At 55.7% G+C, this 25,514-nt stretch overlaps 2 protein-coding genes across 5 annotated transcripts in view; one reads left to right on the top strand and one right to left on the bottom strand.

The window, feature by feature from the left end:
* Positions 1 to 16,027, top strand: part of CTPS1 (CTP synthase 1) — a 28,843-nt gene extending 12,816 nt beyond the window's left edge. Inside the window, exons 9-19 of the mRNA XM_075908625.1 lie at positions 2,511 to 2,643; positions 3,666 to 3,754; positions 5,519 to 5,613; positions 6,494 to 6,556; positions 7,629 to 7,672; positions 9,300 to 9,396; positions 10,697 to 10,752; positions 10,846 to 10,942; positions 11,293 to 11,437; positions 12,565 to 12,655; positions 14,869 to 16,027. Coding sequence (XP_075764740.1) covers positions 2,511 to 2,643; positions 3,666 to 3,754; positions 5,519 to 5,613; positions 6,494 to 6,556; positions 7,629 to 7,672; positions 9,300 to 9,396; positions 10,697 to 10,752; positions 10,846 to 10,942; positions 11,293 to 11,437; positions 12,565 to 12,649 — 904 coding nt within the window. The 3' untranslated portion in view covers positions 12,650 to 12,655; positions 14,869 to 16,027. The remainder of the gene's footprint in view (positions 1 to 2,510; positions 2,644 to 3,665; positions 3,755 to 5,518; positions 5,614 to 6,493; positions 6,557 to 7,628; positions 7,673 to 9,299; positions 9,397 to 10,696; positions 10,753 to 10,845; positions 10,943 to 11,292; positions 11,438 to 12,564; positions 12,656 to 14,868) is intronic.
* On the bottom strand, positions 5,442 to 25,454 carry SLFNL1 (schlafen like 1). Of its 4 annotated transcripts, none has more exons than XM_075908627.1 (5): positions 25,190 to 25,454; positions 22,754 to 23,473; positions 20,841 to 21,530; positions 19,177 to 19,329; positions 5,442 to 5,581 (listed from the first exon to the last, which is right to left on the bottom strand). In XM_075908627.1, the coding sequence occupies exons 2-4, from the start codon at positions 23,156 to 23,158 to the stop codon at positions 19,201 to 19,203; spliced, it is 1,224 nt and encodes a 407-aa protein (XP_075764742.1). In that variant the 5' UTR covers positions 23,159 to 23,473; positions 25,190 to 25,454; the 3' UTR covers positions 5,442 to 5,581; positions 19,177 to 19,200. The 4 variants fall into 4 exon arrangements, with proteins under 4 accessions (XP_075764742.1, XP_075764744.1, XP_075764743.1 ...); XM_075908628.1 differs by lacking the exon at positions 5,442 to 5,581 and having other exon boundaries at positions 19,109 to 19,329; positions 20,841 to 21,070; positions 21,208 to 21,530; XM_075908629.1 differs by lacking the exon at positions 19,177 to 19,329 and having other exon boundaries at positions 5,447 to 5,581.
* Between the last annotated feature and the right edge of the window lie 60 nt (positions 25,455 to 25,514).

Genomic DNA, 25,514 nt, shown 5'->3' with positions numbered 1-25,514 from the left:
TACGTCTGGACAAGGAGAACAGCTTATCACCCTCCTCTTGAAAATACCTTTGAAGTACTGAAGACTGTTATCAGTTCTCTCCTCATTCTTCTCCAGACTAAACAAACCCAGGTTTTTTTCAGTATTTCTTTGTAGCTCATGTTTTCTAGACCTTTAGTAATTTTTGTTACTCTCTTCTGACCTTTGTCCAACTTGTTCATGCCATGCCCAAAGCGCGGTGCCAGAACTGAACCCTGTACTCCAGTTGAGACCATATTGATGCCGAGTTAGCGGAAGAATTTCTCCTTGTGTAACACTCTTGCTTATACATCCCAAAATTTGCTTTATTTGCTGCAGCAGTAAACTGACGAGTGGTATTTAGTTTGGGATCCACTATAACTCCCAGATCCTCTTCTGCATTACTCCTTTCCCATTTTGCATGTGCACAGTTGATTTTTCCTTTCGAAGTGGAATACTTTACGTTTGTCCATATTGAATTTCATTCAATTGATTTCAAACTGTTTCTCCCGTTTCTCAATATCCTATTGAATTCTAACCCTATTCTCCAAAGCATTTGCAGTGCCCTCCCAGTTTGGCATCATCTGCAGACTTCATAAGCACACTCTGCCAGTATCGAAATCATTGAAGATACTGAATAGAACTGGACCTGAGACAGATCCCTGTGGGACCCCAGCTGATACGCCCTTTCGGACTGATTGAGAGAGTACTTACCAATGGTTTACTATATGGTTTTCCAGCAGTGGGGCACCCACCTTATAGTAGGTTCATATAGGCCAGGGTTGCCCAACCTATGGATCGCGACCCAAATATGGGTCGCCATTACATTTCAAAAGGGTCGCCAGGTGGCTGTGTCCCCCTTCCTCCTCCCGTTTTTGAATTGCCTTGGGTCACCAAGTCTTCCTGAATTGTCAAAATGGGTCCCCATCTGGAAAAGGTTGGGAGCTGCTGATCTAGGCTGTTTCCCTAGTTGGCTTATGAAAAGGCCATGTGAAGGAATAGCAAAAACCTTAAAGTTGAGCTGTATCACATCTGTTGCTTCTCCCTAGCAACCTGGCTTGCTACCCTGTCAAAGAATTACACAAGGTTGATTTGATATGATTTCTTCTTGACAAATCTGTGTTGAAAGTTATTTATCCCCTTACTCTAGGTGCTTTCAGATTGATGATTTGCTCCATTATCTTTCTGGGTTTTGAACTTAAGATGACTGAAATTCACTGTGTTGTCTGTGTTCCCATTTGCATAGATAGGCCCTACGTTTGCCCTTTTCCCGTCTGTCCTACCTGGTTTCTTAAAGATGATTGCTAATGGCTCAGAGATCCCTTGAGCACTTCAGGAGCTGTAGAATTCTAATATGGTCTGATCACCTCGATGGTGAGAACTAAATTACCGTGCAATATAAATACGGGTACAAAGGCAAAGCAAAGTGGTACCCATAACACCACTATGGATCAGGTGACTGGTGGTGACTTTCCTGCAGCATTGTACTAAAGCTGGGCCACCGTTCAATATTCCCTTTACTACTTTTGGGTGTTGCTGTTAAAGGTGAAACAAAAGGTCTGGATCACCTGAATGGAATGATTGGAGAGATTCAAGTCAAAAGCAGTTGAGCACCCCAGTTTTACAACAACATGGGTCAGTACTTTGAAAGCTGGTTGCCTGAAGTTGAGCACTTACAGGGATATTTTGGAACCTCAATAAGTGACCCTGTGTCCAAGTGCTGAGTCCTTGTGACTTCCATTGACTTCACTGTGTGTGTGAATGCTTAGGATCGAACCCAGAGTCCTCTGGCTTTCCAGATCCTGCAGACAAGAAGGTAGCATCTTCCACCCCCAGCCTGTTTCGATCTGCACTCCTTGGGATTTAGAAGTCTCTTCCCTCAGCCACTGGATTGGACTGAGTTGGAATGCATGGAGGCCGGGTAGGGAGGTGAATGGACGTGCGAAATGGGTATGGCTTACTGGTTAAGGTTAACAGGTGGGGGCGGGAGCAGCTCCCCACCTGCCTTAGCCAGGGGGCCCTGCAGGCAGCGGCTGCTCTGGCCTGAATGCCTCCACCTGCCCCCCTTTGATTGGCTAACGAGTTAACCGACATGTTTAACCAGTTAAACGGGATTTTACATCCTGAGACCACACTGCAAGACACACAGTGGGCTTTCCTCTGACTTGTATTTAATACACTCGATACCACCTAACCTGGACCTCGCATAAATAAGCTCATCAAAAACAAAATGAAAACTTACCAAATGCAGCTGGCAAGAAAGGTGAGAGCTGTGTCCTCCCATGGCATTAGTCTTCTCTGCGGCTGCTCAGCTGACCGTTTCTTTCCTCTGTGAAATAGTGGAAGTCCCTAGATTAATGTTCAGAAAGCAGCCTGTTTGAAGGCCAGACTTTCAAAGGAGGTCATGGGTCAGGCTTTCAAGCAGCCAGGTGCCATTTAGGACAGACTTTGAACAGGCCACCAGACCTATTGTTCCCATGAACAAGCTCTGCATTGTGGTTTTGTGTTTCTAGGTATGACCGTTTGCTAGAGACCTGCTCCATCGCACTTGTTGGCAAATACACCAAGTTCTCCGATTCCTATGCTTCTGTCATTAAAGCTTTGGAGCATTCTGCACTGGCCATCAACCACAAGCTGGAGATAAAGGTAAGCTCTTGGAGTGGTATTTGTATCTTCATCAGCTTGTGTGCAAACAGTCAGCAGGAATTCAGTAGCCAGCAACACTGTAATCCAAGGGGCACTTGTGGGGTTTGTCAGCTGTTCGGCGTGGAGCTGGGGTGGAGGTTTTGGGAAGCCAGTGTTGTTCCGATCCCTCTAGCCATTCCTGTAACCAGCTCTTTGCAAATGGCCTGACTCGACATGGTGGCACTGTGAAGCTTCGTGGTGCTCTGCCATACTATTCCCCTGGGATTTGTGATTGGTTCTGTAAGCCTTTTGGCCCCATTTGAACTTCATGATCATCTTGGGAGTTTGAAATGTCTGTCACCTTTTGTCTGAAACGTTGGCACTCCCTGAATTGCAGCGTTGGGCCGCCCCTGGCACTACCTGTTCTAATGATCGAGGGGTTTGCTGGTAACAGTCTGTCATTGGGGGCTCCTCTGCTTTAGAACCAGAGTAGTTCGCTATGGGAGCGAGAGTCCCAGCACCATGGGGATCCCTGCATTACATGGGGGCCTGAAGAGCTATTCAAGAGAAGAGAAAAGTCGGGCGATGCTAAGGAGAAGGGCGCCTGCCGAACTTGGACTCTGCCCCTTTTCCATATGTGCCACCCTGTGCAGTCGAATGGTCTTTCCTGACCCCTGCCGCGCTCAGGGAGCAGGGTGAATGTGCACACGTAAGGAGACTGTTGCATGCTGCATGCAATCTACAGCCAGTGGTCTTCAGCCTTCCTTACCACACTGGCCCTGTCAGTCACCATCCAAACGGCTCAGTGGGTAGAGGATCTCCAGAAAGCATGAGTTGAGGTCTGTAGCGATTGAGCAAGAAGCTATCTTGCCTGTCAGGTGGACAGTCACACCAAGTAAGCCAGTAGTACATGTACAAGCAACACACCTGTGTTGGCAAGAGGGAGTCTCATGCATGTAGATTGAATGAAAACTAAACAGCAGGATTTGGTGTCTGGTCTTGTGCTAGACTCTCACTATAATTATTCCTGCATTTCTTCCCAGTATATCGATTCTGCAGACTTGGAACCAGGAACTCTACAAGAAGATCCCGTTCGATACCACGAGGCCTGGCAGAAACTCTGTAGTGCTGAGTAAGCAGTTCTTAGCCTTAGGCCTTTCCTCAAAGCAGACGTGACTTCCCTTGGCATTTGTTGATATTTTCATGATCTTTAATCACAGTTGTGCTCAGGGACCTGCCTCGTATTGTGCTGGCCATGTACAAACCCCCACACACAGACAGAGAACTCCTGCCCTGCAGAGGTTGCAGTATAGTTTTGCATAATGGTAACAAATTGGGGAAGTGGGGGGAGGGATGGGATAGCTCAATGGTGTGAGCATTGGGCCTGCTAAACCCAGGGTTGAGAGTTCAGTCCTTGAGGGGCCATTTAGGACTCTAGGGCAAATCTTGTCAGGGATGGTGCTTGGTCCTGCTGTGAGCGCTGGGGATGGGACTCGATGACCTCTCACGGTCCCTTCCAGTTCTAGATCTCTCCATATGTTGTTTGATGATGTGGTTACACAGACCAGCTGTGTGCGTGATTGCTGGATGTGAAGGGGAAAGGGTGGGGTGGGGTGGGGGGCAGTGAAGTATGGGAAGGGCCGCTGGGGGGGGGAAGTGGGATTGGGATGGGTGGGAGTCAAGGGGACAGCTGAGGCTGGGAGTAGGGTGGCCAGGAGTCCAGTTTTGAACCGGACAGTCCGGTATTTGAGCTTTCTGTCTGGGAAACAAATTGAGAAAATACCAGAGATGTAAATGTCCGGTATTTTCTAATTAAGTTATCAGGAGTATCAGTACGTAGTTACGTACTGCCTGGCTGGTAGACGCGCTCACACTGCGTGAGTCACACTGCGTGAGCATGGCTGCCAGCCGGGCAATATGCAACACAGGAGGGAGTGGGCCTGGGGCCGGACTTGCCCATGCGCCCCGCTGGGACCGTGCGCGAGATGGGCAGCACCCCGGGATCTGCGTGCGTCTGAACCAGCCCTGCTGCCTGCTGGCCGGTTCCCCCCCCAGACAGCCCCACTCCCCCCAGCTCCCTCCTGGCCAGTCCTGCTTCCCGCCGGCTGGTTTCCCTTTTGCCTCCAGCCAGCCCCGCTCCCCTCCCAGCCGGTCGTGTTCCCTCCCCTCCTCCTCCCCCCCCCCCCCCCCCCCAAATCTGAGATCAAGTGTGTCCAGTGTGTGTGTTTTTTAACCATCTGGTAACCCTAGCTGGGAGGAAGGGGATTTGTCTCTAAGCAGTAGTCTGATTAACAGATATTTGCCACAGAGCATGAAGGCTGTTCTGCATATTAGGTTCTGCTCTTTCAGATCATACGACAAGTAGAAATGAAGATGCTGCCTAGCTCTCCAATAGAAATTGCCATTCCTATTTTACAGATGGGAAACTGAGGCATTGAGTAGTGACATAACTTTTCCAATGGCACCTACTGGCCAATGGCAGAGCTAGAAATGGACTCTAGATTTTCTGACTCTACCCCTTGGCCACACTCTCTCTCCGATTACAACCTGTCTTATATTTGTCCATCCAGAGAGATTCATTACAGAGAAACTCGACTCTTTATAAACGCTGCCCTGACATATTGTTTGCCTTCAGAATCATGGAGCTCACACAGACGTGTCTTAAAATTGGAGACAGGACTAGAAGGGGCTTCTTGTTAACAAGTCCAGTCGCCTGCTGTCTTGTCATTTAATCCCATTCATCAGATTAGTTTAGTACAAATGTTCCTTGAATCTTGGCAGTAGAATGCATTGGTCAGGTCTTGTAACTCCAAGGTCTTAAAACAGAAGAGCTTGTTTGGAGAGTATAGAAAACTGCAAGTTTGATGTACATGGATTTTTTCCTCTCTTTCTACAGTGGAGTCCTGGTCCCAGGTGGGTTTGGCATTCGAGGAACAGAAGGGAAAATTCAAGCTATTTCCTGGGCAAGAAAACAGAAAAAGCCCTTGTTAGGTGAGAAATGGATGGTAACTAATAGCATGAGGAACTGGGGGCAATGGGAGGCGGGAAATGAGGAGCCAACAGGTGCACATTCAGTGTCTGACTCCAGAGACATCTCTGTTGTGGACCAATCAAGCTCTTGCTTTAGACTGTTTTGGGCTAATGCTTTCTTAACCCGGAGAGTTCTCTTGATGCAGCTCTCTGGTATCTTCGACTATAGCTAATTACTAACCCTTATAATTGCGAGCCGCACGGCTGTGTTTAAATGGTTTATAATATTCCCAAGGAAATACGATTTTTGTTCTGGAGGTGGTTGATTGTATCAGTTGCCCATGATTGAGTTCTAGGAATACAGGCATGTAATGAGAGAAGATGAGCAATATGAATAGGAGAGACGAGTACAACCCTCAGTGGTGGTCTCGCGTCACAGCTGTGTGGCGCTATATGAATACATGTTTTAAACCACTGTTCAGTCTCCACATTCGAATGCAAGATCCTTGCTGGCCAGTGCAGCCCTCGCATGGCTGTAGCAGCTGCAAGTGTGTCTCAAGAAGTTAATAACTGTATTAAGGTAGCACACGTGGCCCAAAATGATGGGGACCCTGTTATGCTGGGCTTTACACTTAGCTCTTCTGGGAAGAGACTCTTCCTTAAAATTCCATTAGACCATCTGGACAATAGCAAGAGAGGGGAAGTATCTCCCTTTTACAGATGGGCAGCTGAGGCTCAGATAAATCAATTGACTTGTTCAGAGTCTCATGGGGAGTCTGAAACCAAGCAGGAAATGGATCCTCAGTCATTCCCAGTCTGTGCTGTAGCCACAAGATTCCCTTCCTCCGGAAATCAGACTTTCTGCCCGGTGTCATTTTCATATGTTTGGTTCTTTCTACAGGAGTTTGTTTGGGGATGCAGCTAGCAGTTGTGGAGTTTGCACGCAATGTTCTTGGCTGGCAAGGTAATCACAGCAATAACTAACTTTCAGGGTTCAGATTAGTACAGAATAATTGGGATAATGGCTGTAGTTCATGGGTTCCCAAACTGGGGGGGGGCATGAAGAAATTCCAGGGGGGGCACAAGGCATCTTAGCCCCTCCCCCCCCATCAAGTTTTGCTGCACCAGTCAGTTCCTTTTTTTTCCCCCTTAACAAATTTTGCTGCTGCTTTTTTTGCAGGGGGCGGGGAAAACGTGAGGGTTTCTCAAAAATCCGAAAGGGGGCGTGATGCCGAAAAGTTTGGGAACCACTCCCCGTTCTTGGTGGGTAGGAGATGGCTTTGGGGAAAAGTTTGAATCTCCCAGAACCAATCTTAAAGGAAAAGTGTACCCGCTTTGCTCAGTCCATCAGGCTGAAAGTTAGCCTGGCAGGAGACACTTGACAGCATTATATAACATATGTATAACTGAAATCCAGTGTCCAGTCTGCTTGCTAGTTACAAAATGTGAAACACAAGGTTTAATTTCTGGTAAATAAGCATTTTTTTCTGATTGAGGCAAATTGGAAACGGGCTGACAGCATTTCATAACAGTCTCCCACATCACCGATGTTATGAATGATTTTGCTGCCCTCTGGAAGATGGCAGTTTCTACCTAGACTCACAAAACTTCTCTAAAAGGCTAATAAATGGATCTAGGCTTGTTTGGTGTCTGGGGCGGATTCTACTCTCCCAGGGTATGTCTACATTACCACCCTAGTTCGAACTAGGGTGGTTAATGTAGGCAACAGGAGTTGCAAATGAAGTCTGGGATTTGAATTTCCCGGGCTTCATTTGCATATTGCCGGGCGCCGCCATTTTTAAATGTCCGCTAGTTTGGACTCCGTGCCCGCGGCTACACGCGGCACAAACTAGGTAGTTCGGATTAGGCTTCCTATTCTGAATTACTGGTACACCTCGTTCCACGAACTAGGGTGGTAGTGTAGACATACCCTCAGTTATCCCTGTGTGAGCCGGTGCTGCTCATTTGCGTATGGGAGCGGTACTCATGCTCATTGTGACGCTGCTTGCTTCTGATCTAAGAATGTAATTTTACAGATGCCAATTCGACAGAATTTGACCCCAAAACGACTCATCCGGTGGTGAGTATGGTGGGATTCAAGTGTGCTTGTTCTGTGCCCCCTTGCAAGCTGAGTGTTTCCTGTGTGTGGAGAAAGCTGAGCAAATATGCGTGGGGTTGTTTAGGCCCAGCTAGACAAATCCCTGACTGGGATGATCTCGGTGGGTTGGACCCGGTGCCTCGTGAGGTCTCTCCCAACCTTCCTCTCCTGACTCAGTGAGCCAAAGTTGGAATTTACATCTCTTGGTGCTTTAGTGCAAGTCAGTGTGTGGGCACTTTTCTTTTGCAAGTAAGTGTCCTGATGTGATTTAAGTCTATTTGTCATAGACTCATAGGCTACGTCTACATTGGCCCCTTTTCCGGAAGGGGCATGTTAATTTCACAGGTCGTAATAGGGAAATCCGCGGGGGATTTAAATATCCCCCGCGGCATTTAAATAAAAATGTCCGCCGCTTTTTTCCGGCTTTTAGAAAAGCCGGAAAAGAGCGTCTACACTGGCCCCGATCCTCCGGAAAAAAAGCCCTTTTCCGGAGGATCTTATTCCTACTTTGAAGTCTAGATGGTGCTTGGTCCTGCTGTGAGGGCAGGGGACTGGACTCCATGACCTCTCGAGGTCCCTTCCAGTGCCAATGTTTAACCTCCCAGACAGTTAGGAAGTTTTACCTAAAGTCCACCCTAACCCCTCCCTTGCTGCAGTTTAAGCCCATTGCTTCTTGTCCTGTCCTCAGAGGCCAAGGAGAAGAATTTTTCTCCCTTCTCCTTGTGACACCCTTTTAGGTACTTGAGAACTGCTGTTTTGCCCCCTCTGTCTTCTCTTTTCTAAACTAACCAAGCCCAATTTTTTCAGTTTTCCCTCCTAGCTCATGTTCTCTAGACCTTGAATCATGTTGGTTTGTTCTTCTCTGGATTGCTTTTCTTTGTATTGTTTTGGCAGTGGGTTGGCACAGAATTTTCCATCTACACATTTTAGATTCCTGAGAGTTTAAGTGGCCATTTTTAGCACGGATGACTTCTACGGAGCAACCAACAAGATTTATAGTAGCATGGTGGATATGACTAAACAGAGCATGTTAGTGCAGACAGTGCCAAATATTAATCTACCTAAATGCTAACTTCTTAAGCATTTTCTTGTTGATCCAACTAAATCTCTGTCCACCCAGAACTAGGGTTGTAAGGCCATAAAAATCTCAGCTGGGTAAGCCACAGTCCCACGCTACTGGCATTGTTTGCCTCCACTACGGTCGTGTACGATGCTCCTTCCCCTCAGGCTCTGGAAAGGAGTGTGTTAAAATAGCAGACTGATAAGCCTGCTCGCTACGGGCTGCTGAGGATTCTGATTTTGCAGTGAGCACCCTACTGCTGAAAGCCTGTTGCTCTGATGGTACTGAGGTCTGTATGGACGCCACTGTTACGAGACTTTCCTAGACTGAGACCGGCCCAAAATGTTCCCACGGCTACCAAGTACAACTCTTCATTTGCGTTGGAAGAACACCCCAGCTAGACGCTTGATTGTGCTGGGACCTGGGGGTAGCTGCTTGAGACGGGTTCGCTGTTCATTATGTTGGCCTGTGATGTTTGCATTTGAATCCTGTTTTGGGGTTTCTTCTTCCTGTGTCAGTCACAGTTTGCTGTTTGAATGATCTCCCTAGGTCATAGACATGCCAGAACACAATCCTGGGCAAATGGGTGGGACCATGCGGCTTGGCAAAAGGAGAACCCTCTTCCAAACCAAGAACTCCATCATGAGTACGGCATGTTTTACTCCTGGATCTCCTGGGTGCGGAATGTCTGAAGTGATTCAGGAGAACAGTGTGTGTCAAGGGGGTTGGGAGTGAGACCTAGGAAGTTAGCCGGATGGTTTAATGCTTTAAAAAAATACAGTTGCCAAGACTGCTGTGTCTGCAAGGCATCCCTTAGACTTTCTGTGCTGGGAGTGAACCGTCAGCCTCTGCCGTGGGGAGGTAGGAAATCAGTCTCTTTGGGCTAGATCCACAAAGGTACTTAAACCGTAACTTGCTTCAGGAGCCACCGAGATTCTCAAAACTCTGGCACAGCTGCTACCTGACCCAGTAGATGCCTGCAGTCCATAAGCTGCCGGCTGGGACCACAGCTCCTCCCTGGCCTTAGCGCCATCTCAGACAAGGCGCTTTTCGCTGGTGGGCCTGATCCAGTAGGTGTGCTCAGAACACACATGGGGTCTGCCCCATGACACCCAGATCCCCATGGCCCACCTCTGGCGTGGGAGACTCAGCTTTGAATTCCTGTTCTTCCTCATTTGAGTCAGAGGCTTGAACCCGCGTCTCCTACAAGCCAGGTGGATGCCTCAGCCCACCAGGTTACTGTGTATCCTGAGGTGCAGCCCGCTCAATCTCCCCTGTGGAAGCTCTTCCCCTTGTCTACTTTAAGTATGTATTGGAGCAGGGCCTGGATCCTGACTTGCACAGCCCCAGGGAGTGCCGGGCGAGGGGCAGTGTCTCCCTGCCGGCCGGGCACAGTGCCTGTTCAATTGTGTATACAAAGCGGAAGAGCGGAAGCAGGGGCAATGAAGCGACTCGCGCTGGTGGCTCGGGCATTCACCTGGAGTGTGAGACTGGGGCTCACGCTTGCTGCAAATCCAGCCGAGTGGGGATCCGAAACCAGGCTTCTGGGTCACGGGGGTGTGCTCGTTCCTCTGCTGGTCTGGCCTGACCCAGCGCCTGCCCCCAGCGGTGCTCACTGCTGTGAATTCTGAGTGGGGGCAGGTGGCTCTGTTGGGGGGTAGGGGGCCTTGGAGCCTGCTCTTCGGCTGGTTTGGGCACATCTCTGTTCAGCTTGCCGCTCTTTGTCCATGAGCGAGGGACCTAATTCGGGTCTGTAAGTTCCAGTGCGGGGCAGGCTGCCTAGGAGTGACCGCTGGGTAATGCTGACATGCAGAAGGCACGATTTGTGCCTCCCCCGGCGGCAGGTCGGGGGGGAGGCTGGGGTTCTAAATGAATTGGTGTAAATCGTATACCATGATCTTGCGTATAATTAAGGGGACCGTAAATGGCCATCTCTTTCTGGGCAGGAAAACTGTATGGAGACCATGACTTCTTGGAAGAGAGGCACAGACACAGATTTGAGGTATAGCTGGTGTGCAAACCTTGTAACCCTCCCCTCCCCCCCCCCCCCCCCAAGAGCGTGAGCAATCACATGCACTTGGCTGCGTTTCCTCAGGTGAATCCAGAACTGAAAAGCTGCTTTGAAGAGCAGGGCCTGAAATTCGTAGGCCAGGACGTGGAGGGAGAGCGCATGGAAGTAGTTGAGCTGGAAGGTGAGCACTTGAGCAGCTGTGTTGGGGTCGCTGTGTCTCAGGGAGAGTGTCTTGTCCGGCGGGGCAGCGTCTGTGGGCCCAGGGCAGGGTCTCCGGATCCCACGCCGCTCCTGAAGGCTAAACGGCGATGCCTGACAGCAGTTAGAGGATGGAGGAATATGCAGAGCACAGGAGCCAATGCCAGGGCTGGAGCTCGGTGCTCCTGAGGCTCTGCTGGGCCATGCCCCCAGCCGCCTTTGGCAGACTGTCGGCAGTAGATGCCAGATGGAGGTTTCCCACGAGAGCCTTCCAGTGTGAACAGGTTTTCAGAACGGTTCTAACACACTCCACGCTTCTCTCTCCTCATGCAGAGCATCCCTTTTTCGTTGGTGTCCAGTATCACCCCGAGTTCCTCTCCAGACCCATCAAGCCGTCTCCCCCCTACTTTGGCCTCCTGCTGGCCTCTGCCGGGAGGCTCACGCATTATCTACAGAAGGGCTGTCGGCTCTCTCCCAGGTGGGCGTGAATTCATACCCTAGTTTCTGTAGTGCAGAGTCTTTAACACTGGGGCTGGAGACTCCGTGACCAGACAGGAAGGGGGCTCCCAGCAGGCCGGACCCAAAGGCATCAAGTGTGCACTTTCAGCACCCTCCTTTCATCAGGGGCTGGGCTGTGCCTCCACGGGGGCTGTGGAGTCGTTGCACCCAACACGGAGCCTTGGGAAGGCTCTTGCAAAGAGTAAGAGGTCTGCGTGCTGCTGCGTGTTGGCCTGGCCCTTGCAGGAGGTAAGGAATGCTGCTCGCATCCTCCCAGTACCCGGCAGGGGACAGCCACCTGGATAGTCTCTGGGTTTCCCTCTTGCTGGGCCTGAAGGAGGAGACGTTCCTTTCTGGCCTTTTCTTGGTCCAGCAGGACTGCCGTGCTGGAGTCAGTTTTGAATGTCTTGGTCCCTGGCTCTTGTGCAGTGCACTTCCGTGCTTAGTGCGTGCTCCAGGTGAGCTAATGACGCACAGGGGCCTGGGCCTTGCCTTACAGCTTCTCTCGTCCCTGAGTTGGCAAAGCGCCGGGGCAGTAGCAGAGGAAGGGCCCTGCCGGAGAGGGCTTGCTGTGGAATGGATGCTGATGGAGTTTCTGGTTAGCGTATCTGACTGCTCCTGGCCTTTAGGAAGAGATGAAAGAGCCTTTGAAATGTGCAGGCCCCTATACTTAAACCAAGCCACATTCTCATAGAAACGACAGAATTTTGTCTTAACGGGCTTTGTCTGTCCCCTGCACTATTGGGTGCTGTTTCTCTCTTGGGGGAGTCTTAACTTTGGATGCAGGATTTCATGTTTCCAACAACTTGTTGAAAAGTAATGAAAGGCCAGGCTCCCTGGCGCTCGGTGCGGAGTGCCTGGGAGAGGCCAGGCCACTGATGGCTTTTCCACAGTCACGCAAGAAAACCCACTAAGGGGAGGGATCCCTGTCTTTAACGAAAGCAGCAGAGGATCATGGGACCCACAACCTGCTGCCTGCAGCCAGTCCCAACGAGCTCTTGGGCAGACTGGTTCTAAAGGGGTTGTGCTCCCAGTAAATGCAAGTGAACTGGGCCGGTCAGGAAGTCCTGTGTGTAATCTCTGTCCGGCGCTGTCTGCCTTCTGTAGGGACACTTACAGCGACAGGAGCGGCAGCAGCTCGCCTGACTCGGAGATCACAGAACTGAAGTTCCCGTCAGTGAATCCTGACTAAGTCCTGGTAATGTTGGAATGTGGTGTCCATCTCTTTCCTCCTTTGCCTTGCCTGACATCTGAACTATTCCAGTCAGTCTGGGAAACACTGGGCTGCACTGCTTATCCCCGGCCCGGCTGCTCCTCATGCTGGAAAGCCCCCTTTCCCCTCCAGGCCTGAACCCCACTCTACCCCTGCTCTGCCTCTTCCTACCCCCCACCTCCTTCCCGTTCCTGCTCTTAGCCCTCCCTCCCAGAGCTTGAATGCTGCCAGTCAGCTGTTCATGGCGCTCCGGAAGGGCTGGCAAGGGGGCTAAGGAGTTAACTGGGGGTTCTTCGGCACAGGCAGAGGGGACATATGGGAGCTGGGTGCTGGTGGGAAGCGGTGGATTTGGGAAAGCTGTTGTTGTTTTGACGAGGAAACCTCAACCTTAAAACTATGGGTAGAAACACTTCACATGGAGAGAGAGCCCTTCAGTTAACCTGCTTGGGCTGCAATCTCTTGTCTCTGCGGGCTCCTCTGCCCGTTTCCCTCCTGTTTAAAAGCACCGTCTGTGTCTCTCGCTCCTTCGGCTTCTGCTCTGCTCTGGCTGCAGGTTCCCAGCTCAAAACCATTTGAGTTGCTGAGCTCTCGTAGCTCTACAGGAGCACCTGTGAAAATCCAATTTGTCATCACTAAAGCAGCCGTTTTTTCTATTGAAAAATCCCAAAATTCAAGCTTCTGCATGGAAGCAAAATTGTTTTAACTCGTTTTGTGATGGCGCTTTTTCTTTTCCAGTCACTTTTCCCTCCCTCTGGGGCCCCTGGCCTCTGTCTGTCTGGCTGTGGCTGACAGGGTCTTGATGGTTCCCTGTTGTGTTCCCTGCCTCTGTGGCTCCCGGCATTGGCCACTGTGGGCAGACAGGATGCTGGGCTGGATGGGCCTTTGGCCTGACCCAGTCTGGCCGCTTGTATGTTCTTGAGAGTCAGTGTCAGAACATGGGGTAGTTAATTTCTCCCTTGATCCCATCCGTCCCTGTCTCCCTGTCCTGTAGGCGCACTTAGTATTTTTCCAGTAAATGAAGCAGAATTGGCACATGTACCTGGAGTATTTGCAAGTGTGAGGGAGGATTTTTGTTGCTTAAAGCCATAGAATCAGGATAGTTCTCTTCCTCCTTCCAAAGGAGCTACCATGTGTAAGTAAAGTGTCAGAGTTACCAGGCTGTCCCAGACGGTCTTCCTAAAACGGTTGTTGATGGCACTTGGAACAAAAATCTTGTTTAAAACCCTTTCCCTCCATAACACTGTTCTGGTGCCTTGAATCTTGTAAAGGGGATCGGGGGGGGGGGGGGGTGGCGGTGGCATGTGCTGGTGAAAGTGAACATTCGGAGCCAAGTGCCTGGCCGTTAACAGCCGCTCTGCACCCGCCCCAGCGCCTGGCCGCGGCGGCTCTGGTGAGACCCAGGGCAGGTCCAAGTTGGGGGCCGGGTTTGGGCGGGGAGGGGAAAAAAATCTCTTCTACGGCCGCTTCTCCTGGTTGGTTTCTTCTCCAGCAGCTTCCCCAGGGTGCTCCAGCGGGGAGGGTGACTGAACCTGGAGACGTGCATCCCCCACCCCCGCCAGCAGCTCAGTACAGCGCCCCCCCCCCCCCCCACGGCGCTGCGGGGAGGAGCTAAAAGGCAGTGAAGCAGCACAATCACTTTGTGCCAAAGGGGCCCCCGCATCAGTGGCATAGTGGGGGGCAGTGTCCCCGTGCGCCACGCTAGGGGGCGCCGGGCTGGGGTGGGAGCACACAGCCCCACCTGGTGAGCCCCATGCCGGGGGCCTCTTGCTCCCTGCACACAAGCTGCTGAGGCAGGGCCAGGCGTCAGGAGCGGGCACTTGGAAGGTACATCCCGTGCCTGGCTCTGGGGGAGGGGCGGGGCATTGGGTTAGATCCAGGGTCCGGGGGGGCCTGGCTCTGGGGGAGGGGCGGAGCATTGGGTTAGATCCAGGGTCCGGGGGGGCCTGGCTCTGGGGGAGGGGCGGGGCATTGGGTTAGATCCAGGGTCCGGGGGGGCCTGGCTCTGGGGGAGGGGCGGGGCATTGGGTTAGATCCAGGGTCCGAGGGGGGCCTGGCTCTGGGGGTACTTTATAAAAATGGGTGGAGAGACGCTGCCCTGGCCCACTCTCGCTGTAGCCGGAGCGGAGTCCCGTCTGCACTTCCCATCGGCCACTCTCGACCGTCAGTAATTTCTGCTCTTGTCCTTTCTCTGGTTCCAGCTCCTGGCTGAAGAGGGGCAGAGTCTGCTGGATTTCCCGGGCATTCGCACCGCGAGAGCCGGAAGGCCTGTCTGCTTTAAGTTATGTTTTTATCATTTTTGTTATGAAGCGATCTTGGTCCTTTTTCTTTTATGAATTTACTCTCTTGTTGAATGTTCCCCGCTGTCGATCGTTAAACCCCCCGAGGAGCATCCCCCCAAGGAGCATCCCCCGGGGCTTGTAGCTCCGGCCCTTCTCTGCAGCTTTGATTCCTCTGAGAATCGGAGCGAGCGTCAGGAAGGCTGGGTGCTGCAATAGGCTCTCGTTTCACTGGGGAGAATCCAGTCGCACGTGCTTCTTGCTGCCCGGCGTTCTCGCCAGAGTGTCTCAGACACTCGCTGGGTGGGCTGCTTTCCCTGTCGTGCCATTGAACGCTGCAGGAGGTCGGATTTGAGCTCAGCTGACGAGCTGCGCGTAGGAGCGGTGGGACGCCCGTTGATTGTGCTTTCTGCAAACCGCTCTTCACAGTTCTGTGGCACTGGTGGCTTCTGTGCTCTCAGTGCCAGCAATGAACTTGCGACCAGGAAAATCTGACTCCTGGAGCAGCGGAGTCCGTGTGTTCATGGACGTGACCAGCTCTGATCGAACTGGGCCATGTCGCTCCGTAGGGACGTAATTACCTTGAGATCATGTAAAAAAGCCACAAGGCCAGGAAGCTCCATTGTTGCCTGAAGGAGGCGCAGCGCTCAGCCCTTTGAGGCCAGCATTGTTGGGTGCGGCGTCTGGGGCTGGGCGCCGGTAACCCCTTGCATCAAGGGGCGGGCCAGTGAACACACAATGACGTGTTTTCAGACGCTGCCCTGGCGCTCGGGCCGAGACATCCCAGGCGCTGCCTTTTAGTGACTAAAGGGGAACGGTCCCTTGCTGCCTTTGCCTCGTGCACCTTCCCGAGTGGCGCAGAAAGTGCCCTTGTCCTACTGGCTGGGTTCAGCGCACTGGCCACGTCTGACAGTGGCACCGTGACGAGCCTGGGCGGCAGAACGTGGGGATTCCTTGTGTTCTGCCTTTTTGCCATGCTCTGAGCAATAGTGAGCCTGGAGCAAGACGGACATTTCTCTTGTATTAAGTGTCATATGGGCCTAAACCCGCTTCAGTTCATTAAAGTTTGGGCAAAGCTGTGCCTGGTCTCGCCTGATTAACCCTTTCGGGGGCTGACTCCGCATTCCCTCTGCTCTGGCTCCTCCCCCCGGCGCAGCCCCTGTGCTTTGCTCCCAAATGGCCCTTCTCGGAAAAGTCCCCTGCAAGGCTGTGAGCGCCATTACGCCTGTCCCAGAGGGGTTCTCGAGCCACAGATCCTTACTCTCCAGTGACACGCTCTCCAGCGTGAGCTCCTGTTCTAATTGGGCCATTTTCCGGCTGAAAAAGGCTTTTGTTGCAGTGGCTGACAAATTCAACTGTGGGTCACAAATGGCTAGGACCTCAGCGCCTCCCCTGTTTCTTTGAGATTGCGGAGACAAGGACCGCAGCAGCCCATGGTGGAGATGAGTGCAGCTTTCTCTCTAGCCCAGCCTCCACTGTGCAGTGAGCAAGACTCTCTGGATGCTGCATGTACGGATCTGCCGCAGTGCAGGACTACGTCTCTGAGCACGCACGCTGAACCGATGAGACCCCAGTAACGGCCAGGGTCCCTCAGTGGGGGAGAGGGCAGAGCCAGTGCTCTTGCAGAGCCTGATTAAAAGCTGGTTCCTTGCCGGCATGAACTCCTGGGGAGCGCGCCATCCCCCCCCCCCCCCCCCCCCCCAATGTAACGGCTGAAATTGTCATCGGTTACACATTTCCCAAAAGTGCTTTTTTGGCGTCCCGAGTGCGGGTCTTCAGCTCGATGCGCCCAGGTCACCAAGCCGGGGGGGCCCGGGGAGCCGGTGCGGGGGGGGCCTGGACTCATTGGTTAACTCAGTTACACACAAGTCCCGTTCTCCCTACGCTCCTGCCTCCGATGCTGAGCGGGGGGCGGGGCAGGAGCCTGGGCTCACAGGGAGATGTCTTTTAACCCCCCCAACTGCTGCCTCATACAAAGGGGGGTGCAGACTCCTAATAATTTTATTGCCATTTAAGCACCTTTTCCAATGCGAGATGATGGCGGTGACGACGCTGCATGGGAGGGTCGAGCTGGGGGGTGGGTGTGGATTTACAGAGGCCACTGCTGCCTCCTGTCTTACTCGCAGTCCCTTAGTGCTCCACCCCGGTCTAGTGGCTTTTTGCTCACTCAGCACAGAGAGTGCTCACTCTTCGCTTCTGCAGACTAAACAGACCCAACTCCCTCAGCCTCTCCTCGTAGGTCATGTGCTCCAGCCCCCTAATCATTTTGGTTGCCCTCCGCTGGACCCTCTCCAATGCGTCCATGACCTTTCTGTAGTGGGGGGTCCAGAACTGGACACAATACTCCAGATGTGGTCTCACCAAAGCCGAATAAAGGGGAATAATGACATCTCTGGATCTGCTGAGATGCAGATCTCTTAATGCAACCTAATATGCCATTAGCCTTCTTGGCTACAAGGGCCCCTGTTGACTCATATCCAGCTTCTCATCCACTGTAACCCCCAGGTCCTTTTCTGCAGAACTACTACTTAGCTGGTTGGTCCCCAGCCTGGGCCAATGCTTGGGATTCTTCCGTCCCAAGTGCAGGACTCGGCACTTGTCCTTGTTGAACCTCATCAGATTTCTTGTGGCCCAATCCTCCAATTTGTCTGTGTCACTCTGGACCCTATCTCTGCCCTCCAGCGTATCTACCTCTCCCCCCAGCTTAGTGTCATCCGCAAACTTGCTGAGGGTGCAATCCATCCCCTCATCCAGGTAAAGATATTGAACAAAACTGGTCCTAGAACTGAACGTTGGGGCACTCCGCTAGAAACCGACCGCCAACCTGACATCGAACCGTTTGATCACTACCCTCTGGGCCCGGCCTTCTAGCCATCTTTCTTACTGTCCATTTATCCAATCCATACTCCCTTAACTTGCTGGCAAGAATATTGTGGGAGACTGTATCAAAAGCCTTGCTAAAGTCAGGGTATATCACATCCACTTACTTTCCCATGTCCACAGAGCCAGTTACCTCATCATAGAAGCTGATCAGATTGGTCAGGCACAACTTGCCCTTTGTGAATCCATGCTGACTATTCCTGATCACTTTCCTCTCATCCAAGTGCCTCAATATGGATTCCTTAAGGATCCCTTCCATGATTTTTCCAGGAACCGAGGTAAGACTGACCGGCCTATAGTTCCCTGGATCGTCCTCCTTCCCTTTTTTGAAGATGGGCACTACATTTGCCTTTTTCCAATCATCCAGGACTTCTCCCGATTTCCATGACTTTTCAAAGATAATGGCCAAGGGCTCCTCAATGACATTTGCCAACTCCCTCAGTACCCTCGGATGCATTAAGTCCGGCCCCATGGATTTGTGTACGTTTGACGTGCTGGAGTCGAGGGGTGTGTACACACGGGCTGTAAGGCGCCGGAGTCGTGGGGTGTGTTCACAGATGTTGCCACTTCACTGTTCACCCCTTTCCCTGTTCATTTCTGAATGTGGGAAAGGGGTCAGGAAGGAATTTTCCTCCAGGGTAGATTGGCAGAGGCCCTGGAGGTTTTTCGCCTTCCTCTGTAGCATGGGGTACAGATCACAGCTGGAGGATTCTCTGCATCTTGGGGTCTTCAAACTATTTGAAGGCTTCAATATCTGAGATACAGGTAAGAGGATTATCCTAGGAGGGGTGGGTGAGATTCTGTGGCCTGCACTGTGCAGGGGGTCAGACTAGATGATCATAATGGTCCCTTCTGACCTTAGTCTATGACTGTTGAATGGGGCTGGTCCCAGCCCAGCTCTGCTCCACGGGGACACCCCGTTTGCCCCCTCCCTTCGGAAACAGCCAGCTGGGCCAGAAGGTGGTTGCTGGAGCCCTGCAAGGCAGCCGTTGGCTAAGGGGTACTGAGGGCTGATGCCTGTTGGGGGGCAAAGCTCGCTTGGGCCAGCTTGCTGCCTCTGGGGCTGCAGCACTCCCTCGCGGCGGCCTTAGAGAGCCCGGCTGAAAGCTCTTCTGCCCTGGGGTGGGCCTTTCTCCACCTGAGCTCACCAGGCAAGTGGTGGTGCAGGGGTCAGTGCTGCACAAGCTCCTGAACGGCGCAAAGCGCCTCCCGCCAGCGCGGCGACCAGACTCCCTCCCTCCGTGGCCGAGAGTGGCAAGGCAGCCCTTACCCCAGGCCAGAGCTCGCTCCAGGGCGGAATTTACTTTCAAGCTCCATCCACATCTCCGTGACCTGAGCGCGGTGCCTTACTGGCTTCCCCGGCGCCGCGGCCGCTCACAGCACGGTGCAGATCCGAGACTTGGGAGTCCGGAGCTGCTGGTTGAGCTGTTGCTGCAGGCTGTCCTTCTCCTTCCTCAGCACTTCCAGACGCTCCTCCAGCTTCCGCACTTCTCCTGTCCATTTCTGGGGGTACAACAGCACCGTCACCGGGACTGACCGCTGGCAGCAGCTCAGTGTTTCCTGGTGGGCATGTGTGATAGCAGCTAGCTACCGCGCTGGTCTAGCCTGAGGAGGGAGCCCACACAAAAGCCGGCTCTTGAAGGAGGCTGCTGCTCTGGACGGGATTTGCACTGCAGTAGCAGCCTGTGTTGCCAGGCTGTGTCTAGACTGGCAAGTTTTTCCACAAAATCATCTTTTGCAGAAAAACTGGCCAGCTGTCTGCACTGGCCGCTTGAATTTCCGCAAAAGCACCGACGCTCTCATGTAGGATTGTCAGTGATTTTGCGGAAATACTCTGCTGCTCCCGTTCGGGCAAAAGTCTTTTTCCGAAAAACTTTTGCACAAAAGGGCCAGTGTAGACAGCAGAGATTTCTTTTCCGCAAAACAGCCCCGAGCGAAAATGGCGATCGGGACTTTTCCGAAAATGCTTTTAACGGAAACTTTTCTGTTAAAGGCGTTTCTGGAAAATCCTGCCAGTGTAGCCGTAGCCCCAGTGACTCTCGTTAATTCAAGCCTAAATGAACTGACTTTAAAATACACCCCTCATGCTAATCCTACGTGGAGGGGGACGGGCATTGCCACTGCTAAACTTCACCTGATCCCGACGTTACCCCTAAACCAACAGCTACCCAAGCAGTCCTGCTTCCTCAGCCCTGAGCTAACCCTCCAGCTGGACCGACCAGGCAGTAACCCTGCTGCCAAACCCAGCCGTAGGCCAGGCCGTAACCCCAGCCCTAACCTTCAGCGGTGCTGCTCCTAGCCAGAGCGGTGAGCCGAGCCCAGCAGTTCCCCGGGACGTTACGTACACTGACCAGGCGTATGCTAGCTCTTGGCCTGGCCTGGCCTTAGCTACTCGGGCCCTTTGTGGGCTGGGGCTGAGGCAGAGCAGCACTTTCCTCTCTGGAACCTCGCCTGAGCCTTCACCATAAAGTTACAGGCAACCAACCCCAACCTGCCCCAAAATCCAACCCTGGGCCTTGGCCAATCTGCCCCTTTTCCCTGCCCCGGGTGGCTGGATTTTGGGGAGGGGGGGGGGGAGGAGGAGGGCATCTGGCCCGGGGAAAAGCAAAGCCTAGACTAGCTCGGGGCTTACGTTTTACGGGTTGAATTACCGATGCGACAGCCCCCAAGCGCCTAGTCATGGAGCCACTCGCAGTTAATGGCCCCGAACTAGAGCGCTGCCCTGGGCAGTGTTGCCACGTGAAGACGAATCATTGACCACCTCCGAGTGGGAGGCGCCTTTGGGGAGGATTTTCCAGCCACAGGGCCAGGCCTCCCGCCAGAGAGCAAGTGAGGAGAGACTCGCGGGTGCCAGCTAGAGATAAAGGGCTGGGCACCAAACTGTCTGCAAGAGCAGAGCCGCAGAGGGTGAAAATCAGCCTCTGCCCAGAGAATTTCCCCTCCGGGCTGGTGCAATCGCGCCCTGGCTTGCAGCTCGGCCGCATCTTGCACCTGGTGGCGCTGGCGTGCCTTACCTGCCTGCACCACTCCTGGATGGCGCTCCCGGAGAGCGGCCCTTGGATGCTGCCGTCCCGCCGCAGGTAAACCTCCCCCTGGTCCGTCTCGTAGAGCAGCAGCTCCCCTTGCTGCCTGGGCGGGTGGACGCTGAGCCGGATCACCTTCAGGAAGATGCCGGTGTCCTCGGCTTTGAGCACCGGGATGAAGGTGAGGGTGTAGGCGTCCGGGAACACCTGGGGCTTGAAGCCTTTCAGAATGGAGTCAATGAGCAAGCGGATGCGGTCCTCCTCGCGGTGCCCACACCTCACCCCCTGCACCATGCCGCTGTCCTCCACCCCCACAAAGAGGCTGCCCCCTTCGCTGTTGAGGAAGGCGCAGACGTACTTGCGGACGTGGTGCTTGAGGGTCACGCTCAGGTACTCGCCCCCGCCCCGCTTGAATTCCACGTTCCGGGTCTCGCTCCCCATGAAGGCGCCGTAGAACAAGCGCTCCTGGCCCACGATCTCCTGCCGGACAATGGCGCTGTCAGAGCGGGTGCCGCTGAGAAACGCGGCCGGCCTCTCCACCAGCCTGCGGGCTTGAGGGGGTGTCTTCCGCCAGGGGCTGGGCTGGGCGTCCTCGGCCCCCCGCGGCCGGCTCCTGCCAGACTGCGGGTGCCCCAGCCCAGGGGGCCCTGGGGCGCTGGCACCGGTCCCCTCAGTGTCACTCTGCAGAGCCAGAAAGATGAAAGGTCACGGGGGCCGGGGGGAGGGTTCTAACAGCGGCTCAAGGGCCTTTCCCCTGTGCAGGCTGTAACGCCCACGGGCCCTTTTATTTAATGCTGCAGCAAGTGACCGTGGCAGCCCTGGGAGCCCCCCCAGCAGCGCTGCCCTTTCTGCTGCATCTGCTCCTGTCAGAGCCGCCCAAGGCTGGGACGCTGGCATCCCTGCCTTCTCGTGCAGCCACCACGGCGCCCCTTGCTTCCCTCCACGTTTCGCCTGGGCAGACCCCTTGGAACTGGTGCTGAGGGTGGAGAGGGAAGGGCTCTGCCAGGATCCGGCCCTGGGGGAGCTCAACAGCTCTTTTCGGCAGGCGATCGAGCGCCCCGAGCTGGAATCTCAGAAAAATCTCTGGAGCCCAGGAATGCTCTGGCCTGGGCCCTGCTGGACTGAGGCTGCGTGAGCAGTGGGACCCGCCACCCTTAAAATCTACCCAGTTCTGCCCTGAAGTCAAGGGGGATCCCCGGGTGTCAGCTGGGCCGTGCGTAGCTCCCTGCCTGCCACTTTCTAAGGCGCGGGCCCCTGCCAGTCCCTGGGCCGTGAGAGCCACTGGCCTCGTTCCTTCCCACCTGCCCAACCTGCTCCACGTGGCCAAAGGCTCCTCCCCTTGCCCCGGACCTGGGCCTGCCCAGCGAACAGACTGGACCGTTCGGGGACCAAGCACCGGCTGGAGCGGACACCCCTGCTCTCTGCCAGGGGCTCTAGCAGGAGCGGCTCTGCTGGCTCTGCACAAGCGGGTTCCGTGGGCTTAGGCGGCCCCCAGCCTGTGAGCAGAGCGGTGAAGCCTTAGGACCCCCGGCGTGGCCACCCTGGGACCCACTGTGGGGGGGAAGCTCTGCCCCACTCCAGGGCTAAGGCCAGAAGGTGGCATCACTGCAGTGCAAGCTGTGGGGCCCAGGCACCCTGCAGGCCGTGCCATCTGGGCAAGCCCCGAGGGGAGCAGCTCCCACGACTGCCGGCCACTGGGACCAGGCAGCTCATCCCCTGGAGGGAGTCAGGCGCATCCGGCTGGACGTGCTGCCGGGTTTAGCTCCTCTGGGCGATGGGGAGCTGCCCTGGTCCTGCCCTGGTGAGCTCGGTACCAAGCTGCACCCTGTCCAGCCCACCCCACTGGGCCTGTGCCCCACCGGCTGCTGGGCGGCTGCCTGTCCCGAGCCCATGCCTGGGCCTACCTCTTGGCCCTCCTTTGTGCCGAGCGAGGCTCTCTTGCCCTCTCCCACCACCAGCGTTTTCCCTTTCATCACTAGCTCCCGGAGTAGCTGTTGCTCTGTGTCCGAGGCCACCTGGAGCTGCTTCAGGACGTGCTCCAGGCTCAGCTCGGTGGCCACCTGCACCAAGGCGTAGGCCCGTCTCGCTTTCTTCACCACTTCGATGTGGTGCCGCTGCAGGGGGAAGCTGGCGGTGCCCAGGATGTCCTTCAGCATGCTGCAGAGCACCTCCCGCGAGTACCTGGGGTTCAGGTTCCCCATGTACAGCGTGTGGACGTGCGTCTGGCCAGGGGGCGCCTCCTCCGCCGGCTCGTCCACAGGCTGCTGGGCCCCGGCGGCTGCTGAGTCCTCCATTGTGCAGAGCCCCATCCAGCCCCCAGCGGCTCAGCCCAGCCCAGTGCTTCAGGCAACGGGACCGGCAGCGGCTCCTTTCCCCCGAGCGGCCTCGCGGTGCTGCTGGCAGGGCTGCTGCGCTGGAGGGGCCATGGTGCCCCGCACGGCACCGTTCCGCCTGCGGGCGCTGCCTCACAGGAACCTGCAGCGTCTCGCGCGCGCCAGGGCCAGGGCAGTGCTCTGCATAGCGCGGCCCCGCGCGGCCCTGGGGCTGGCCCAGGAGTGCAGCTGAGCCAGGGCGGGCAGGGAGAGCTGCACCGGCCGCACCGTCACTGGGGCGCTGCCGCAAACCTGCAAAACAAGGGGTCAGTGCTGAGCTGCTGGCATTGGCCGGGGGGACCCAGTGGTCACACACTGGCGCCCGGGGGCTGTGGCCCCCCCGGGTCTCCCCTGCAGTCTGGCCTGTGCCCTGGGGCGAGGGGAGGGCGGCCTGCCCCGTGCCCGTCTCCCTGGCAATGGGCAGGGGCAGCATGGCCCAGCTCCAATGCCTTGTCCCAGGATCCTGCCGTGCCCCCCAGGGCACAGGGGCCGGCTCCCCGAGCCAGCAGAGAGCAGCACGGCCTGGCCCCGGCCCCACATGCTCTGGCCTGGCAAGCGGACAGGCAGCTGCTAGGTCCATGCTTGGGGGGCAAGCGCAGCGTAGAGTCGCCCCCTTGATGGGCCCTGGCTCCCCTCTGCCCCCCCTCAGGTTTGGGCCGCCCTGCTCCTTCCTGGCTGCTCTCTGCCCTGCCCCTGGGTGGGTGTGGGGGTCTCTGTGACCCCAGGTACCGCAGCCGCGTGGCCCCAACGCCTGTGGTGCTGGCTGCAGGGCCGGGCAGGGCCAGGGAGGCTGTGGGGCCCGGCCAGGAGATGCCTCCCCCAGCGTTTCTGATGCCAGGAACAGCCTGGGCTGGCTCAGGCCCCTGAACCCAGGGCAATGGGGGGAGGCCAATGAGCGAGGCAGGAGGCTGGAAGGGGGAGGGGTCCCTTCCGCCATGTGAGCTGGACCTGCCTGGAACGGAGCGGGCAGAGCTAAGGGGAGAGCAGGGCCGGGCTGAGCTGGGAGCAGGGACACACCGGCCAGAGGGGCGCTGGAGCAATCCAGAGCCACGTGCTGGGAGGGGGTGGGGGAGCCTGGGCTGCGGGACACCTCAGCGACCAACCTGGGAACCCCGATGGGGCCGGTGCTGGGGCAAAGGGCCCTGCCACCTGGCGGCCTGTGGCCTTCGCAGCGTCCCTGCAGTGCGGCCAGGGCCCTCTGAGGAACAGGCTGCACTGCCCTGACGTCCCAGACACAGTGGGGGGGGGGGGACCCGGGGCCACATGGGGGGGTGTTTCCTAAACCTTCCCCCTTTGCCTCAGTTTCTAAATTGGTTGCTGTGTAAGAACGTGTGTCTGCTGGGCGGGGCGGCGCAGCCTCCGGTGCTTGGCCTGGGAACACCCCTGCCCTAAGGCCCCCCCCGGGCCCAGCCGTGTGGGGGTGCCGCGGGCTCGGCCAGGCAGGGGCGTGGGCGGGGAGGCCAGGGCGCCTGGGGCGAAGGGGGTGGGCGCGAGGCCTCTGAGCCCTTTGCTGGCCCACGTCAGCCGGGTCTGGCGGGGCCCAGGAACGTCCCCCCGCAGCGGGCCCAATCCCCAGGTACCCCATCTGACCCATCACAGCTCGGCTGCCCCATGCAGGCCCTGGGCTGAAGGGGCGGGGGCCTTGCCAGGCTTCAGCCCCGCCCTGCACGTGGCCCTTGGCGCTGTCTGGCGCGTGCCGGGGGGGCTCCGGTGGCGCGGGACTGGGGCTGCTGCACTTACTCCTGGAGTTGCTGGGAGCAGAGAGGAGCAGCTCTGGCCCCCGGGAAGGCACCGGCCTGGCCCGCCCGCCCAGGAAGCTAGAGCAGGAGCAGTTCGTTTGGCGGGACGTCACTGTGGCCAGCCCGGGACTGGGCGAGTGCATGGCCCCAGCGCAGCCCTTGGAGGGAGCCGCGCTTCCCGCCAGCCCCATGCCCCAGCCCAGCGGCTGCACCACACTCCAGCACAAACCTGCCGCTTGAGTCCTCGTCCCAGAACGGCCTCAGGGTCCGGGGGCAGCTCCTGCCCCTTCCGGCTCACAGGGGTCTCCGCCGGGCCAGGAAGCGATTGGTCACGTCGGCCAGGCTAGAGACACCCAGCACTGGGCGCGCGTCCACAGCCCCAGCCCAGCCCAGCCCTGCCCGTCGCTGGAGCTCGGGTCGGATTGTGAGGTCACGGAGTGTCACCGCCAGCGGGTGCCTGGTGCGGGGCAGAGCCTTGTGCAGGGACGCCAGGCCCGGGGTGCGGCGCACTCAAGCGCCAGGCGTTGGGCAGCAATGAGCCCCGGGCACCTGTA

The sequence above is a fragment of the Pelodiscus sinensis genome, chromosome 25, assembly GCF_049634645.1.
Source record: "Pelodiscus sinensis isolate JC-2024 chromosome 25, ASM4963464v1, whole genome shotgun sequence".
NCBI lineage: Eukaryota > Metazoa > Chordata > Testudines > Trionychidae > Pelodiscus > Pelodiscus sinensis.
This window is presented reverse-complemented; position numbering and strand designations above follow the sequence as displayed.

What these genes read in the sequence shown, in the direction of transcription:
- SLFNL1 (XM_075908627.1), bottom strand. Translation starts at nt 23,158, where the DNA reads ATGGGGCTCTGCACAATGGAGGACTCAGCAGCCGCCGGGGCCCAGCAG. An exon ending in GCACAAAGGAGGGCCAAGAG is followed by an intron (nt 21,531 to 22,753) that starts GTAGGCCCAGGC and finishes CTGGCTCTGCAG; the next exon opens with AGTGACACTGAGGGGACCGG. An exon ending in TCCAGGAGTGGTGCAGGCAG is followed by an intron (nt 19,330 to 20,840) that starts GTAAGGCACGCC and finishes TTGTACCCCCAG; the next exon opens with AAATGGACAGGAGAAGTGCG.